Here is a 19479-nt window from a genome sequence, read left to right on the forward strand (position 1 = left end):
CCTTCATTTCCCTGCTTTCTTCCTTTGAACAAATATGATAACTGGATGGTTCACATTCGTGAGTTCCCCAAGAGGGGATGGGGATGAGGAAAACACACAGGAGGTGATATTTACATCATTGGGAACAAATTGGTCCCGTATTACACTGTAATAGGTAATGTGCATTCAGAATACAGCCAGTGGGAAATCTGCATTTTACTTATTTAGTTGGTTATTTTTAATTTCAACTTTTATGTTAGATACAGAGGGTACATGTGCAGGTTCATTACATGGGTATATTGCACCCAAGTAGTGAACCTAGTCCTAAATAGGTAGTTTTTCAAACCATGCCCCACTCCCTCCCTCACCCCTCAGGTAGTCCACAGCATCTGCTGTTTCCACGTTCATGTCTATGTGTGCTCAGTGTTTAGCTCCCACTTATAAGTGAGAACATATGGAAGTGGGTTTTCTGTTTCTGCAATGCTTTGTTTAGAATTATGGCCTCCAGCTTCATCCATATTGCTGCAAAGGACATGATTTTACTTTTTTATTATGACCATATAGTATATCATGGTATATATGCACCATATTTTTTATCTAATCCACCACTGATGGGCAACTACATTGATTCCATGTCTTTACTATTGTGAATGGCACAACAATGAACATACATGTACATGTCTTTTTGGTATAACAATCTACTTTCCTTTGGATATATACATAGGAATGGGATTCCTGAATCAAATGGTAGCTCTGTTTTAAGTTTTTTGAGAAATCTTCAAACTGGTCACTCTCCATATGTTAGTAAAAATATTATGCCTTGGAATGCTAACGTTATTCCTAAAAATTGGAGTACTCTCCTTGGCCTTAGTATAGAGATAAAAGGTATGGATGCCCTCATTACTTAGAGTTGCTTTCCACAGTGACTGAACTACTTAACCGCTTAAGTTACATTCCCATGAATAGTGTATAAGCATTCCCTTTTCTCTGCAGTCTCACCAGTGTCTGTTGTTTTCTGATTTTTTAATAATGGCCATTCTGAGTAGCGTGAGATTGTATTTCATTGTAGCTTTGATTTGCATTTCTCTGAAAATTAGTAACATTGAGCATCATTTTTTGTGTGTGTTTATTGGCCTCCTGTGTATCTTCTTTTGAGAAGTATCTGTTTATGTTCTTTGCCCATTTTCTAATGGGGTTGTTTTTTGCTTCTTGATTTGTTTAAATTTCTTATGGATTCTGAATATTAGACCTTTGTTGGATGCATAGTTTGCATATATTTTCTCCCATTCTGTAGACGTCTGTTTACTCTATCAATAGTTCCTTTTGCTCTGCAGGAACTCTTTAATTAGGTCTCACTTGTCAACTTTTGTTTTTGTTGCAATTGCTTTTGACGACTTAGCCAAAAATTACTTGTCAAGATTGATGTCGAAAAGAGTATTTCCTAGGTTTTCCTCTAGGACTTTTATGGTTTGAGGTCTTGAATCTTTAATTCATCTTGAGTTAATTTTTTCATATGGTGAAAGATAAGGGTCCAGTTTCATTCTTCTGCATATGGCTAGCCAGCTATCACAGCACCATTTATTGAGTAAGAAGTCATTTCCCCATTGATTGGTTTTGTTAACTTTGTCAAAGATCAGATGGTTGTAGGTATATGACTTTATTTCTGGGTTCTCTATTCTGTTCCATTGGTCTATGTGTTTGCTTTTGTACCAGTACCATGCTATTTTGGTTACTGTAGCCTTGTAGTATAGTTTGAAGTTGGGTAATGTGATGCCTCTGGCTTTGTTCTTTTTGATTAGGATTGCTTTAGCTAGTCAGACTTTCTTTTGGTTCCATATAAATTTTAGAATAGTTTTCTTTTCTAATTCTGTGAAGGATGACATTGGTAGTTAGATAGGAATAGCACTGAATCTATAAATTTCTTTGGGCAGTATGGCCATTTTGAAGATACTGATTCTTCCTACCCATGAGCATGGAACGTTTTTCCATTTGTGTCAGCTCTGATTTCTTTTAAAAGTGTCTTGTAGTTCTCCTTGAAGAGATATTTTACCTCCTTGGTCTTCTGTATTCCTAGGCATTTCATTTTATTTGTGGCTATTGTAAATGAAATTGTGTTCTTTATTTTACTCTCAGCCTGGACATTATTGGTATACAGAAATATCACCGAGTTTTGTACATTTATATTTTTCCTGATACCTTACTGAAATCATTCATCAGTTCCAGTAGCCTTTTGGCAGGGTCTTTAGAGCCTTCCAGGCATACAATCATATTGTCAACAAGGAGAAACAGTTTGACTTTTTATTTTCCTGTTTAGATGCCTTTTATGTCTTCCTCTTGCCGAATTGCTCTGGCTAGGACTTCCTAATTTCTTTTATAATATTCTCACATGAAAATTCTCCTAAGCTAAAAACTACATATCCCAATGCCTGTGGAAAATCTCATCTTGGACTTCCTCAGACACTTGTGAGCAAAATCAAACTTTATCTATTTCTTCTGCTTAAGACTTTTCAGGGGTTCTCATCACCTACAGAATAAAGTTGATGCTCCCATGCTTAGCGTATCATATAAGGCCTGCTGTGAGCTGGTCCCACATGCCTTTCTGCCCACATGTATCACTTCCTTCCTTTTCATCATTCTCAATTACTAGTAATTCTGTCACACATTATATTTGCATCTCTATGCTTTGGTTCTTTACATGAAACTCCCTTTCTACCTTGTGTTTTCTGGCAAAATCTTACTTACCCAGGACTCTGCTTGGGCATCCTCCACAGGAGGAACACTTTCATTGAAACCTAGCATTGTCCCGAATACCCTTAATCTGTACTGTCATAGCACCCTATGAATTTTTCTATATCACTTTCCATCTTATGTTTAAATAATCTTTTTACTTGCCTATCTCTCCCACTGACAATCTAAGCTGGCAGAGGCTGGATCAGATCATAATTATCTTTCTATCCCTAGTGCTAGGATCAATACCTGGCATTGAATATTTACATTTTTTATTTAAATAAACTGACCTGACTTTCTTCTGGTTGGTTATGTTCTGAGTCCCGATTACTAAACTTGGTCTTTTATCTCAGAAGTTGAAGGCTCTCCGGGAGCCAGCTGCAAAGTTCCCAAAGCCCTAACAACCTCACAACCAATCAGCTACAGAGCGGGCTGCCCTAAATCGGCCTCCCAAACACAAAGTCCAGGGTTGGAGCAGGAGCAGGAGAGGGGCAATGGAAGCTGCCCTGTCCAGATTCATGTTCTTCCTATTTCTCCTCACATGTGACCTGACTGCAGAAGCTGCTGCAGAAGTTGAGAAATCCGCAGGTAAAAGAAAAATGTAGTTGGGTGGCAATAGTGTGAAAGTGTTATTAGGAGAAGGAAAAGGAGCATCATGGTGGTTCTCTGGGTACTTTTCCTCCACACCTAGAAAGTTTTCCAGGAAATCCTGGATACGATGCATTTTGTCTAGCGGAGAGCAGGAAAGTCTGGCAGTATCCTTCAGGGACAGACCATCAGTAGGGTCACCTTCCATATGTTAGTAAAAATATTATGCTTTGGCATGCTAACAGTACTCCTAGAAATTGTGCTTTTCTTAGCCTTAGTATAGAGATAAAAGGTATAGATGCCCTCATTATTTAGAGCTGCTTCTTCTCACCTCAGTACCCTGACATCTTCTACTTCTCTCTCTAGATGGTCCTGGTGCTGCCCAGGAACCCACGTGGCTCGCAGATGTCCCAGCTGCCATGGAATTCATTGCTGCCACTGAGGTGGCTGTGGTAGGCTTCTTCCAGGTTAGTTCAGATACCCTACTTGCAACTCCCCCAAGAGCCAGAAATGTTCTACCTCAAGGGAACCACAGCAGCCAACTGCTGGCAGATGACACTGCATTAGAAGTGGGGGTAAAGGGAGACAGCCACAGTTTGCTTTCATCTTGTCCATTGGGACCTCTTACTTTTAAGACATTCCCAGTCTCTAAATTATATCTTTCTCACACTTACTTCTTTCTGAGCCTGTGGGCTGCATCTCCTCATCTATGGATGCTTTGGAGCTCAAGTCAGGATCTGCAGAAAGAATGCCTTCATGGAACCCTACCATTGTCCTAAACGCATTTGGTCTGTACTCTCATAGCACCCTATGAATAGGCAGGGGCCAGAGTGAATCCAATTTATATCATCCAGCAACGCTGTTTACAGGATTCTGAAGCTCCTGGACATTAGTCAGTGCACAGCCTTTTAAGGCCTTTCCCCCAGATAATGTGGACTCTTATTCTTCTTTCTCTTTGCCTTGTCTGAAATGTTGGAAAAGGATGGCATTTTGTATATTCAAGGTGTTAACCTCCACCTTCCAGATTGGCTGCTTGGTTAATAAAGGCAGCCATAAATGAGACTCCCTCATTCCAGCATTTTCATCTTTCTCTGGTGGTAGCATCTGGAAATCGTCACAGCTGATTAAGCCCCTACTCTCTCATAGCAGACCTTCTTGTCGGTTTCCATTCACCAATTACAACTCCTGATTACCCTGTCGGTTCTGTGTACACAGCTGGAAATCACTGCAATGAGATCCAAGTGGGGGAGAAAGACAGGGAGTACATTTTTCAGGAATGAGAAATCTGAGCTGTAGACAAAAACACCCTCAGAAAGACAGGGAAGGGGCAAGAGCATGGACCTGGAGAAGTGTGCAATAACTTAAACAGCCGCCAGATGCCATCATTTTATCCTTGAGCAATTCCATCTGAAGGAGCAGAGTAAGAGGGAGGCCTCAATCAACTATTGTTCACAGCCTCTAGAAGAGTAGATACCAGCTCGCTCTGCTTGATCCCAGATGCAAGACGAGTGTGTTAGCCCATTCTCATGCTGCCAATAAAGACATACTCAAGACTGGATAATTTATAAAGGAAAGAGGTTTAATTGAATCACAGTTCAGCATAGCTTGGAAGGCCTCAAGAAACTTACAATCATGGCAGAAGGCACCTCTTCACAGGCCGGCAGGAGAGAGAATGAGCACAAGCAGGGGGAAGGCCAGACACTTATAAAACCATCAGATCTTGTGAGACTCACTCATTATCACAAGAACAGCATGGAGGAAACTGCCCCCATGATCCCATTCCGCCACCTGGTCCTACTCGTGACATGTAAGGATTATGGGGATTATATTTCAAGATGAGATTTTATGTAGGCACACAGCCATAGCATATCAACTAGCCATCTTCTTTTCTCCTTGCACATCTCCTCCTTCAGCCTGGAGACTTGCAGGGTAGAACATGTTTGTTCCTGTTAATTTCCCTGAGCTCCTACGGATAAAGGTCCTGTGACAGCAGGGAAAATGATGCCAGCCTCTATGGAAGGCCTGGAATCATTGCTCGGAAGTGGCTTCTCTGCTCCCTCCTGCAGGCCTGGGCTGCAGGGTTGGATGCGTGAACAGCATCTTCATGTGCAAAGCTCAGGCTTATCTACAGTGGCAAGAGAGGGACTGTCCTCCATACCCTGCATGAACTTTTGTTAAAACTTCCAAGCTTTCATTTTAATTATTTTCTTTTTCTTCTTTTTTTCTTTTTTGGCCCTTTTGATGGCACCTATTTCGTATTTTTGCATTTTTTCCTTTTCTCCACAAATGTAACCAAAGCCAAAACTCAAGAGACAAGAGCCGGTGGGAGGAAAAGCCGGTTTATTTGAAGATCCAATAAACCAAGAAGACAGTGGACTAGCATCCTAAAGTACATCTTGGCCAGGCACAGTGGCTCACACCTGTTATTTGTAGCACTTTGGGAGCCTGACAGTGGCAGATTGCCTGAGCTCAGGAGTTCGAGGCCGGCCTGGGCAACATGGCAAAATCACATCTCTACTAAAAATACAGAAAAAAATTAGCCAAGTATGGTGGTGCACAACTGTAGTCCCAGCTACTCAGGAGGCTGAGGCACAAGTATCCGGCAGGCGGAGGTTGCTGTGACCCAAAATTGCGACACTGCCTGGGTGATAGAGTGAGACTCTGTCTCAAAATAAATAAATAAAGTACGTCTTAAGTCACTACCAATTTTAGGCTCTTTGTACGTTAAGGGCAGGGCGAAGAGTAGGGAGTTGGGATCAAGCAATAACCAGCAACCATACGCATCTGGGCACCAGTAAGGGTCTCAGGAAGTTGGGAACTTCTTTGTCCTTGGTGAGGTCACAAGGCGCCTATAAATCTTTAGCACAACATAGTTAGTTATTCACATACTTTTCCTTTAATCCTAGAGTTAGTTTTTAAAACCATATAAACTGCTAATTTTTGCATATTATCTCAGTGCTCTAAAATTATTCTAACCTACATACAGGAATTAGTAAATAAATGCCATTTCAACAAAAATAGAATTGGTTATGTTCGTTTGTTTGCTGTTTCACTGTTAAACAAATTGTTCCCAGAACAGTTGCTTCTCATGTATATCTACAACAGTGCAGCCAAACTAGGCAGGCCTTTATGATTTTGAGGCCTCTCTCAGCTCCTAGTAAACTTCAAGCTCTATGACAAGGCCTGACAGGAGTCTCAGGCTCAGCTACAATTTCGTGGTTACCTATTAACTCACAGAGCCTGGAAAATTCAAGAATGTTACTGACAATTAAACCTGAACTGTTAGAGGTAAATCATGTGTTACTGGGTGGTAAATCAAATCTATGATTTCTGGTAAAGCTTCACAGCATTTTTCTTTTCCATATCCTTTGTCTCTGCCATTCAATATAATCACTGTGGTATTATTTTTTTCTCTTGTTTTTAGGATTTAGAAATACCAGCAGTGTCCATACTCCGTAGCATGGTGCAAAAATTCCCAGATGTGTCATTTGGAATCAGCACTGATTCTGAGGTTCTGATCCACTACAACATCACTGGGAACACCATCTGCCTCTTTCGCCTGGTAAGTTGGATGGGTAGCTTGAACTTTCTCCCAGATTTTCATTGGGTTGTGGACTCATAAACTTGTGAGACTGGGAAGGACTCTATGTCTTTTACACTAATGATGGTACCAAATTCAGGGACATTGTTGACAAGGATGAAGACTCAATTCAAGCTTCCCAAGCAGGTACTGTAATGAAATGGAAAGAGGACAGGACTGAAAGCCAGGAAATGGAATTTTGGTACTGTTTTGTCGCTCAACAGCCATACGACTTCGGGCAGTCACTTAACATTTTTTATCTCCAATTCTTTCCCTTCTAAAATAAAAGAGTTAGACTGTATTATCTCTAAGGTCACTCTGAGCTCCAAAAATTTTATATTAAATATTTTGAGGAGTTCATTTTTGTTCTTCAAACATTTATTACTTCCCATATGCCCTATGCAAGATACTGACAATAAAAACATATTAAACATATTCTCCAGTCTCATAGATCTTAAAGTATAGTAGGTATTGTAAACATAATATGCAAGTATCTATAATACAAAGAGAATCACTATGGGTAAAGTTTTATCACAGTTCAAAGGATAAAAGCAGTGTGGGAATTCTGAAAAAAAAAAAAAAGAAAAGAAAAGAAAAGAAAAAGACAACAGAATCGGAACTTAAAGGATAGATAAATTTAGACAAGGCAAAGAATTCATGGCCAAGGGGGGAAAATCTCAGGAAACAATGAAGAGGCCAATCTGACTGGATCCCAGGGTACATATTGGGGAAAATGAATATCAGAGAAAGAAACTTGATTAAAATCATATTGTGGGGAAAATATAGAATACCACTTTAATGAGTTTGTTCTGAATCTGGTTGTCACTGGAAAGCCCCTAAAGCCTTTACATCAGGGAAGTAACACGAACAGGAATGTGTTGTATTAGATTATTTTGACAGCAAGGCAGAGCATGGATTTTCAGGTTAAAAGGCAAGAGAAGAGGCAGCTTTTGTTAGGCTGGCACAACAGACCATGTGAGAAGTATTAAGAGTCTGTAGTAGAGAGGTAGCAACAGAAATTAAAGAGGAGGAGGATCCTGTGATCTTTAGATATCACAGTTATGGAAAGGAGGCAAAGCTTAAAGTCAGGGTGTCTAGGAATAGTGAGGTCATGTGCAGAAATGTGGATTTCTGATGCTTTCATTGGTCGTTGAGTTCTACTTGTTGATGGAACATCAAGATAAAGATGCCAAGAGTCCACTGAAAAAGAAAAATTGATGCAAAAGAAAGTTTTCAATATTTCAGGACTGAATGTCGTGCCCCTTCTAGTTGCCACCCTTTCTTTCTTTTTCATTTCTCACTGAAACTTCTTTTAAGCATATTTTTTTCGGAAAAGCTGTCTTTTCCTAAGCTAGACACTACTATCTAGCTTATGTCCCATCACACCATTAAAACTACATTTATCCAGGTCTGCATGGCTTCCTTGTTTTACTCAACATTTCTGTCATGTTTGATGTTAGTGACAACTTCTTTCTTTTTAATGTTCTCTCTTTCCTTGGATTCTAGGAAATTACTTCTCCTGATCCTCCCGCTGCTTTTATAGTCTCTTTGGGATCTTCTCTTCCTGTATCTACAATGCTGCCTGACCCAACACTTTTTATCATCTAGGTCATGGAACCCATGCTCTGTGAAGGCAGAGACTGTTCTGTTCAGTGTATCCACAGAGCCTAGAACAGTGCCTGCTATGCTCATTAAGTATTTGTTGAGAATGAATATATGAATGAATCAATGAATGAATGAATATGTTTTTCTTAAGAAATACAATTCTTTTGCATATTCCACTATTATGTGCTTGCTGAGCATTTAGAATATTTTATCTCTAGTCTGGACTTCTCTCAAGATTCAAACGTTTGCTGGGTATAAGCATTTTTATACCCTCATAAGCACTATACACTTAAAATGTTCAAAACTGAATTTGTTGTCTGCACCTGCTAATAATATTCCTCCATCTAAGATACTATTTTATTAAACGGCTATGCTCATTTGGTCTTACATTTTTGCCAGTTGTGTCTTCTATCTTGAATCTATATTCTCCTCCTCTCCTTCTATCTCATTCTGTATTTAGGCTCTTAGCCTAAGCGTAAGCAATTTCATTAGCTTCTTAACTAATCTCCTTTTACTACTTTATATACAATTTCTAGAATGGTATCACAATGATGTATTTAAGATAGAAAATTGACCATGGCACTCCTCTCTTTAAAACTCTTCAATATTTCTCATTTCTTAAAAAATCAAAAACGAGATATTTAATGTTACAAATAGGCTTTGCTGGCCTGCCCCACTGCCTGCTTCTCTAGACCTTTTTCCATCCAGCTTCCACCCTGGGCTTTACCCTCTCAGTAGCCAACTATACACATAATTATCATCCATTTCCATGATTTTGCCTAGACTATTCCTTCTGTCTAGAATATCACCACCCACCAAGGGTCGCCTTTCACCTAGCCTCACCTGAATGACTCCTTCTCATACTCCAGTGAATCAGTTCAGGAATGTTACCCTTTAGGAAGCGTCCCTGGAATCTCCAAATGGGCCTAACCATTCCTCTGTATGTAATTTCTTATCTCTATTTTCATTTATCACTTTATAGTTCATATCAGTTATTTATATATCTGTCTCCTCTACTACCCTATTAGGCCATGACCTATTCGAGGTTGGAAACTATGACTTATTCATCTATGTATTCAAAGGGCTATAATACACCTCTGGCTCCTTGAAGGTAATCGGAAGGTGCTTGAGGAAATGAACTCACCTCCAAAAGCATCTCTGAGGTTGTGTGAGCTCCCTTCAGCAACCCCTTTCCCACCTGCACAGTGGTTGCTGGTTTGCATTCTCACCAGTGTGAAATAAGATTAAACCAAATTCTTCTGTGAAAGGCTTTGGTAAGGAATATATGGAAGGTTAGGCAAATGCCTTTCATGTTGCCATTGAACCACTGGTAGAAATCCTTCAACACAAAAATTCTAATAAGCTACACTCCACAAGTACTTCTTTCTCAGTTTTTTGTTCATGGGTCTTATAAAGGCCTGATTTGAAAGGCTCAGTACCACCAAGATACGCATATGGGGAAGAAAAACAAGCGCCGTTGCTGTCACCATCTCTACAGACTTAACATCCTCTAATGGGAGCATTGGTGCTGCTTACAGTTCATTCCTCATAAAGCCTCCTTGATGACTTCTCAGTTTTTCACTCTTCTTTAATATCTGTTTTTTGTTTACCGCTAGTGACAGACCTACTCTAAATGAACTCTTGGGACCTCTGTGGCAAGATTATTTATGTGCCATACCAGAAAACAAACAAACTGGTTCCTGCCCTACTTCATTGGCAGGGCTGGAAGAAGCTCAACTTTCGTCATGCCAGCTTTCAGATAAATATTTTTTTCACAGTTTACACTTTCAAAAGTTTAGTACATATTTTAATAGGACTATTATTCAAGAGTTTAGAGTAACTTTTTTTTTTTTTTTTTTTTTTGAAAAGGGAACATCAACCAAGACAATCCTATTTTACACTGGGAAACGTGAACCTTTTGAAAAATTTTCTGGGACCTTCTTTCTTTTTAGATCCAGTTTGTTCGGTTCGATTGTTTGTTTTCAGAGCCTAATCTACGATAGGCACTATTACAATATTTGACCATTTAATTCACATAAGAATCTGATGAAGTAATTTTTATTATTCCTGCATTTTTAATAAGGAAAGTTCCATGAGAGATCGGTTTAGTTGCCCAAAATCTCACAACTGTGAAGTAACAGATGTCTGATTCGTACCCAGCATTGCTGACTACAAATCATACCCTTTTTACTATACTATAGTGGCTTTCTAAAGGACTTCACCCTGAAGAAAAACTTTGTTTTTACACTGAATTCTATCTAATGTCCCTCATTCTAAAACCTACTTTTTTTTCTTTTAACTATTTTCTCTTAAATTATTCCTCTAGCCTCCTACCACTCCTTAATCAAACTGCAGAATTATTTGTCAAGATTTAATCTAGACATTATATATTGTCTAAATTTACAAAATTTTCCATTTTAAGAACATATTTAGAAGTAAGCCGAAATAATGATTAACTGAAAAAATAACAGTAAATTGATATTACTCATGCTTGAAATGTTGGAGCAATAAAAGGCCAGCCAATGCTGTATTTATGCAACGTAACATTCTTCAAAAATAGTGCAGACCAACTATATAAACGTAATCAGGAAGAATTTAGGTAAAATTCATGAAACCATAATAAGTTGCGTATAACAATCTTGCTGTTTGAGGGCACAGCCTGTCTTTTGTGAGGGTAACAGCAGAGAAACTCTCAAATTTTTCAGTAGGACTCTTATTGTTGCCCTAGCAGAGATGGAATTTCCAGGTTAAATAAACTATGAGCTTGTTCTAAAATGGAATTTGAAATATTATTTGAATGTTTACCCTGCTTTGGATTTTTTTCAATCATTACTATTTTAAGAAACATAATTAACCTAACTTTGACCTAATAGGATGGTAATGAAAACACAGTGCAGTCATCCTTCATTCCTTTTACAGTTATTTATTGGGTGACTATGATAAGAAATACACCTCACCGGACAAAGAGAATCACAAGAAACTAGTCCATGAGATAAACTGATAAGAAATGCAAGAAGATATGTCAGATTATGAAACCTTTTTTTTTAATTTTTGAGACCGACAGTCGCCCTGGCTGGAGTACTGTGACGCCATCTGGGCTCACTGCAAGCTCCGCCTCCCGGGTTCACGCCATTCTCCTGCCTCAGCCTCCTGAGTAGCTGGGACTGCAGGCGCCCGCCACCGCGCCGATTAATTTTGTTTTTGTATTTTTAGTAGAGACGGGGTTTCACCGTGTTAGCCAGGATGGTCTCAATCTCCTGACCTCGTGATCCGCCCGCCTCAGCCTCGCAAAGTGCTGGGATTACAGGCGTGAGCCACTGCGCCTGGTCAACATTTTTTATTTTATTCTATTTTATTTTATTTTAAGTTCCAGGATACATGTGCAGAACATGAAGGTTTGTAATATAGGTATACTTGTGCCATGGTGGTTTGCTGCACCTATCTACCCGTCATTCAGGTTTTTAGCCCTGCCTGCATTAGCTATTTGTCCTGATGCTCTCCCTCCCCTAACACCCCATCCCCCGACAGGCCCTGGTGTGTGATGTTCCCCTCCCTGTGTCCATGAAGAAACATATTTTTAAAGTATGTATTTACTAAATACACGATAAGCTGAGTAGCTTACAAAAACAAACCGAGGACATGAGGACCTTTGTTTACCAAAGGATTTCTCAGTGCCACCAAAGACATTTAATACTGTAACTGTCTTGTAAACTAAGACAATTTTAATACATTTTATAAAAATCTGGGTTGTTAGAAAAATCCATGGGAATTCAAATGAATATAACTGAAACACTAATGAATGAACAGAAAATGAGTGATTAAATCTCTTGGTATGATACAGTGTCTATAACAAAAAATACTCCTTCAGATACTCTTGAGGAAACTCAAAATTATATTTTAAGGTAACAATCTTTCCAGTGTACTATTTCTGTTTTTCTTCTGGTGCCTCTTTTCTCTGAAATAAAAATATGATATTTTAAGTAAAATTCTTTCCATAAAACTGAAAAAAGATATTTTAAAAGGTTTTTCTAACTCTTGGTTCCAGGGTTGGATTTTCTTTCCAGTGCACTATGCAAATAATTCCCTTTACAGAGGGAGATTTCCTGTTCAAATGTTGCTTCCAGAAACCCTAAACATGAATGTTCCAGAGTTTATTAGTTTAAGAAATAATGAAAGATCGGGCATGTTTTCTTAAAAGAAGCACAACAAACTAGAGAGACTGCAGGACGATGGCTTTTATTAAAGCTCTTTTGCTTCTTAGAGAATGTTATCACCACTTAACATCCTCTGCCTCCAATTTAGTGCATTCTTTAAGTCCAGAAACACCCAGAGTAACTGGCTTTTCCTGTTCTCCCTGTTCTGGGAAGTATGAAGGACTGCCAGGAAAAGAGTACGGAGAGGGGGGCGATTCTTGGTCCAGGCACAGCGATGTCAGCTGAGGCGCATGCGCCAGGCCTAGGAGTTCCTAGAAAAATAGGAAGCATTTAGACACATCAAATATTAAATGAGTCCTGATTGTGATGATAATGATGATGATTTTGGCGGTTGCAGTAGCAAAGCCTTAAGCACGAAGGAGACATGCCAGCTGGAAATACAGGTTAGTAGCAGCATTAAGGATCCAGAGGAGCTGCAAATATCAATTTTTTATGTGCTCACTTTATGTATCTACTCATTCTTCCTGATACGGGCAAGGGAAGGAGAAGGAGGTGATAGGAGGGTGGGCAAGGATCTACCTAAGACCTTTTCTCTTGCTTTCATGTTTTTTGTTTTTTTCCCCCAAGCTTTCCAAAACTTTGTGAATTTTTAAACAATTAAATATACACAAGGAGTTCATTTTTACCCTGTGGTTGTGATTTGTTTCAAAATTCTTTTTTAGAAATGCAAACTTTTCTGTACCTCAGCATTTATTTATTTCATAAACTTAAATTGTGTAAAGCAATCCTAAAATAAAGAGTGCTTAAATTGCCATCTGAATGAATGGCTGCAATTTTGTGCCTCCGTGCATATAGCAGGCACTCAGCAAATAATTATTAAACAAATGGATTGTAAGAGAATGACTAGATCTATCCAGAATTAAAAGTAACCATAAGGGGTGCATTGTGCATCTCCAAGGGTTTTACTGCTTTTAGTTACCCCAATGGGAGACCCTCTTGAACAAAAGAGATGAAATAGGAATCATCACCGGGATGACAATAAAGAGCAATCTTGGATTCTTGCTATTTAGTGAATTTAATTTCCCTTTGCCTGAATTCCCTCCTACATTAACTAACGTGAGATTTGCTTCTGATTTTACTGGGTAGACTAGAAGAAAGTACCTTGGGGACAAAAGGGTTGTTCTGATCCAAGGCAAGATCTGACTGGGCAGGACCTATACAGATAGCACATGGAGGGAAAAGGGTTAAGGAGACGTCCAAGGGCAGGTGGCCCAAGGATCTCAAAAGTGATGCAAACTATTGTAGGAAATGGACAAAACTGTTCAAGAACTGACACTAATAATTTTATCTATAGGCCTGGATCTATCTATGGATGGTGGAGGCACTATCTTTGTGTCTTTATAGGCATGAGTAGACTGGGGAGAAGAAATAGAAAACTGAGAACAATGATTGGAAGAATGAAGTCCTATCTTTCAGTATATCTGAGCGTGGTGGAAAGGTTGTTCTGAAATACGAATCTGGGATAATGGATCATGTAACCAGACAATCCTTTCTACCAAAGACTATTTTTAAAAGTTAAAATGTGTGTGTCTGAATGTGTGTGTGTGTAAGTGTGACTCTGTGTGTGTGTCTGAAGGCATTAAAGAGCTAGTAAAAGAGGGAAAACGTCTAGCTCAAGATCTAGAAGAAGATGAAAACCCAAAAAGATGAACCCTGCATTGAGGACTGCTTTTTGTCTAGAGGGATTTGGTCAGTTCCAAAAGCAACCAAGAAGCTAAGAAATAAATTTGCATTTTGAGATCCTCAGGAGTTGAAAATTAAATGTTGGAGTCCAGGCCTCACAAGGGGAAATAGGAAGTGAATCTAGTACAACACCTTTCACATCCCCTTTGAATCCTACACAGCTGTTCCTAAAAACAAGGATGAGTCATAGCAGATAAGCCCTCTCGAGGGTTGCAACACAGATGCCAATCATTTCAACCCCTGAAATTGGATTAGAGTGATCATATGTATATGTACACACATGCACACACACAAATATACACACATATGCCTACACATATGCAAATATATACACATGTGGAATATGTATAATACACTCTTAGCCCTGCCATAGTACATCTAAAACTTCACAAAAGATAAAATGTTAAAAGAAGTCAGAGAAGGCCGGGCACGGTGGCTCAAGCCTGTAATCCCAGCACTTTGGGAGGCCGAGACGGGCGGATCACAAGGTCAGGAGATCGAGACCATCCTGGCTAACCCGGTGAAACCCCGTCTCTACTAAAACAAACAAACAAACAAACAAACAAAAACTAGCCGGGCGAGGTGGTGGGCGCCTGTAGTCCCAGCTACTCGGGAGGCTGAGGCAGGAGAATGGCGTAAACCTGGGAGGCGGAGCTTGCAGTGAGCTGAGATCCGGCCACTGCACTCCAGCCTGGGCGACAGAGCAAGACTCCATCTCAAAAAAAAAAAAAAAAGAAGTCAGAGAAAAGAGAGATTATCATCAAAATAATCACAAAGGGACAACCATAAGCTTCACAGCTGACTTCTCAATAGCAACAGTGGAAGGCAGAATACAAAGCATTATATCTTTCAAATACTGAAAGAAAATAACTGCCAACTTTATAATTCTACCCTCAGCAAAAACAGCCTTTAAAATTAAACAGAATATAAATGCATATTAAACAGCCAAATTGGGAGGATTTGTCACTCAACACATCCATCTCATACTGAGGAAAATAGTAAAAGGTCTTCTCTAAGCAGAGCAAAGAAAACCCACATAGAAGCTAAAAAATACAGGAATAAATAAAGAGAAGCTAAAATGTAAATATGTGCATAAATGTAAGTGTATATTGAAGATACAACAAAACGAATAATATCCTGTGAGATCTGGAATTAAAACACATGACACTAATCCTGTGTAAGTCTTGAATGTAGAGCCAGAAAATTGAATTTAAAAGAGGTAAACTGTATTTGAATAATCTAATGTCTGCATTGTCTAAGAAGAAGCTGAAATTGCCAATTAATACTAGGTTCTGATACGTGAAAAAAATGCACGTTATAATGTATTCTGGCAATCCCTGAGGAAATAATTAAAGCCTATGTAACTTCTAAGCCAATAAAGGGAAAGAAGAAAATAATATATAGTACTCAGTCAATTCAAAAGTAGGCCAGAAATAAAGAAAAATAGAATTTGGAACACATAGAACCAATGGAAAATGCATAATTAAATACATCAGTAATTTCATTTCATGGAAATAATCCAATTAAAAGACAAAGATTATCAGGCACTGGATTGAAAAATGCAACTATGTGCCTTCTATAAGTGACACAAGTAAAACACAGGATGGAGCTATACCATGCAAACACTTCCAAAAGAAAGATATGAATATATTAATACCAAATAAAGTAGACTTTCAGGCAACAAGCATTCCTAGAGATAAAGAATAACCGTTCATAATGACAGTTTCAATTTGCCAGACAGTTTTAATAATTCTAAATTTTGCATTTATCAAATACATATCCTGATACTATATAAGCACAAAATGACAAAATTGAATGAAAAGATGGTTAAAGCCACAACTTAATAGAAAAATTTAACACCCTTCTTTTTTTTGTTGTTTTTTTGTTTTTTTGATACAAAGTCTTGCTCTGTTGCCCAGGCTGGAGTGCGGTGGTATGATCTTGGTTCACTGCAGTCTCTGCCTCCCAGGCTCAAGTGATTCTCCTACCTCAGCCTCCTGAGTACCTGGGACTACAGGTGCACGCCACCATGCCCGGCTCATTTTTTGTATTTTTAGTAGAGATAGGGTTTCACTGTGTTGGCCAGGATGGTCTCAATCTCCTGACCTTGTGATCCGTCTGCCTCGGTTCCCAAAGTGCTGGAATTACAGGCGCGAGCCACTGCGCTCGGCCCCAACACTCTTTAAAATAAAATAAGTTGGTTAAAAAAAAGAAAGATATAGAAAATTTCAACTATGAAATTCACCAAGTGACCTGATAAACATTTATAGAATACTGTATTCAAAAACTGCAAAATATACTTAATTTTAAAGACACAAATAATAAAAATAAAATATAAAAATAAAGCTAAAAATCAATATGAATATAACCAGAATATCTTACAGTTTAAAATTAAGAAATACACTCCTAAATAACTAATAGTTTAGAGAAGAATTAAGAACAAAAAATTAGGAAGCATTTTGAACTGAATGATAAAAATTCTACATATCAAACTTATGAGTGCATTTAGAGCCTTCTAAAGAGGAAATGTATAGATTTCTATGTATTTTTTGCTACTTTCAAATTTAAAATTGGCCAAATAATAGGATTTGATATCTTGGAAACATAAAAACATGGAATGGCCCTTAATTCATGATGTAACTGAACCCCGTAACTTACCCGAAGTTAGCCTTTGGGTCAGCGGGTTTTCTCACTATAGTTCCTTCCATGGTCTTCAGAAAGATGTTAGTGAAAAGGGGTCCTGATCCAGACCTCAAGAGAGGGTTCTTGGATCTTGCAAAAGAAAGAATTCAGGGTGAGTCCACAGAGTAAAGTGAAAGCAAGTTTATTAAGAAAGTAAAGGAATGAAAGAATGGCTACTCCATAGGCAAAACAGCCCCAAGGGCTGCTGGTTGTCCATTTTTATGTTTATTTATTGATTACATGCACTTAGGAGTGGATTATCCATGCCTCACCTTTTCAGACCATACAGGGTAACTTCCTGACTTTGCCATGGCAGTTGTAAACTGTCATGGGGCTGGTGGGAGGGTAACACGGAGGACAACCAGAGGTCATGCTCATCACCATCTTGATTTTGGTGGGTTTTGGCCACCTTCTTTACTGCAACCTGTTTTATCAGCAAGGTCTTTATGACCTGTATCTTGTGCCGATTTCATCCTGTGACTTACAATGTCTTAACCATCTTGCAATGCAGCCCGGTAGGTCTCAGCTCATTTTTCCCAGCCCCTATTCAAGATGGAGTTGCTCTGGTTCAAACATCTCTAACAACGATAAGCTCCTTCTGGGGAGAAAAGGAGCACATAGGTCGGGTCAGGGGTGGCTTTCTACATGTTTTTTAATTAAAAACTGGAAAACCACAATAAGATATCACCTCACCCCAATTAGAATGGCTATCACCAAAAAGACAAAAAGTAACAAATGCTGGTGAGGAGGTGGAGAAAGAATTTTTATACACTGTTAATGGGTATCTAAATTAGTATAGCATTATGGAAAACAGTATGAACATTCCTCAAAAATTTTTAAATAGAACTACCATATGATCCAGCACTTTCACTATTGGGTATACATCCAAAGGAAATGAAATCAATAGTATGTCAAGGAGATATCTGCACTCCCATGTTCATTGCAGCACTATTCACAATAGCCAAGAAACAGAATGAACTTACGTGTCTGTGAGCAGATGAATGGAGAGAGAAAATGCAGTACATATATGCAATAGACGTTATTCAGCCATAAAAAAGAATGAAGTTCTGTCATGTGTAGGAGCACAGATAGACCCAGAGGACACTATGTTAAGTGAAATAAGCCTTGTACAGAAAGACAAATATCACACGATCTCACTCATACAAGCAATCTAAAAAAGTGGATCTATAGAAGTAGAGAGTACAATAGTGGTTATGGAAGGCTGGGGAGCGGAGGCGGATGTGGGGAGGGAAGAGGGAAGTGGGGACGTGGAGAAATTGGTTAGTACAAAATTACAGTTAGATGAAAGAAATAAGTTTAGGAATTCTATTGCACAGTAGGGTGAGTAGAGTTAACAATATTGTATTGGAATTTCATAATACCTAGAAGAAAGTATTTTTTAATGTTCTCATCACAAAGAAATGATAAATATTTGAGGCAACAGATATGCTAAATGCTATTATTTGATTATTTGCACAATGTATACATGTATTGAAACATCACACTGTACCCCATAAATATGTACAAATCTGAATAGTAGGTTAAAAGTAAAGCATAATAAAATAGGAAAAAGACTTCAAACACTAAGAAAAGTTTTCACCAATTTGTCAATAACAATAATAGTAGTAAAACTAATGGCATAGCAGTATTATTTGCAATAGGATTGGTTCTGTTTTTCTGTTTCTTTGCTCACCAGAGAAACAGAATCAACAGGAGATAGATAGATAGATAGATAGATAGATAGATAGATAGATAGATAGATAATAGATTATAGATATTACATAGTAAAATTACATAAAAATAATACAAATTATATATATGTTATATGGTAAAGATTATATATATATGAATATACATAATAAGAGATTCTTTTAATAAGATAATGGCTCACACAAATATGAAGGCTGAAAAGTCTCACCATCTACTGCCTGTGAGCTGGAGACCCAGATGAGCCAGTGTTGTAGTTTGAAGGCCTGAGGGCTGAAGTACCAATGGTATAGATTCCAGTCTGAATCTGAAGGCCTGAGAACCAGAAAATCCCAGGACAGGAGAAGACCAATGCCCCAATTAATGCAAGCAATCAGAAAGAGGGAGACTTTAATACTCACTTTAGAGAAGAGTAATACAAAAATCAAGGATCTTAGCCTCCTTTTTTTTTTTTTTGAGACAGAGTTTCACTCTTCCACCCAGGCTAGAGTGCAATGGTGTGGTCTTGGCTCACTGCAATCTCCGCCTTCTAGGTTCAAGTGATTCTCCTGCCTCAGCCTCCTGAGTAGCTGGGATTACAGGCATGCACCACAACGCCTAGCTAATTTTTGTACTTTTAGTAGAGACAGGGTTTTGCCATGTTGACCAGGCTAGTCTTGAACTCCTGACTTCAGGTGATCCACTGGCCTCGGACCTTCAAAGTGCTGGGATTAC

The 19479-nt window shown here is 38.6% G+C and overlaps 1 protein-coding gene across 2 annotated transcripts in view; it reads left to right on the forward strand.

Moving 5' to 3' along the window:
• Nucleotides 1–70: 70 nt before the first annotated feature.
• Nucleotides 71–19479, forward strand: part of LOC105481742 (endoplasmic reticulum protein 27) — a 29880-nt gene continuing 10471 nt past the window's right edge. Inside the window, exons 1-3 of one of the 2 annotated variants that reach the window (XM_011741472.2) lie at nucleotides 71–3294; nucleotides 3661–3761; nucleotides 6719–6856. In XM_011741472.2, the coding sequence (XP_011739774.1) occupies nucleotides 3201–3294; nucleotides 3661–3761; nucleotides 6719–6856 (333 nt within the window). In that variant the 5' untranslated portion in view covers nucleotides 71–3200. Of the gene's footprint in view, nucleotides 3295–3660; nucleotides 3762–6718; nucleotides 6857–12501; nucleotides 13077–19479 lie in introns of those variants that run through there. The other variant, XM_011741483.3, reaches the window with a different exon arrangement.

This window comes from Macaca nemestrina, chromosome 10, assembly GCF_043159975.1.
Source record: "Macaca nemestrina isolate mMacNem1 chromosome 10, mMacNem.hap1, whole genome shotgun sequence".
NCBI classification, from domain to species: domain Eukaryota; kingdom Metazoa; phylum Chordata; class Mammalia; order Primates; family Cercopithecidae; genus Macaca; species Macaca nemestrina.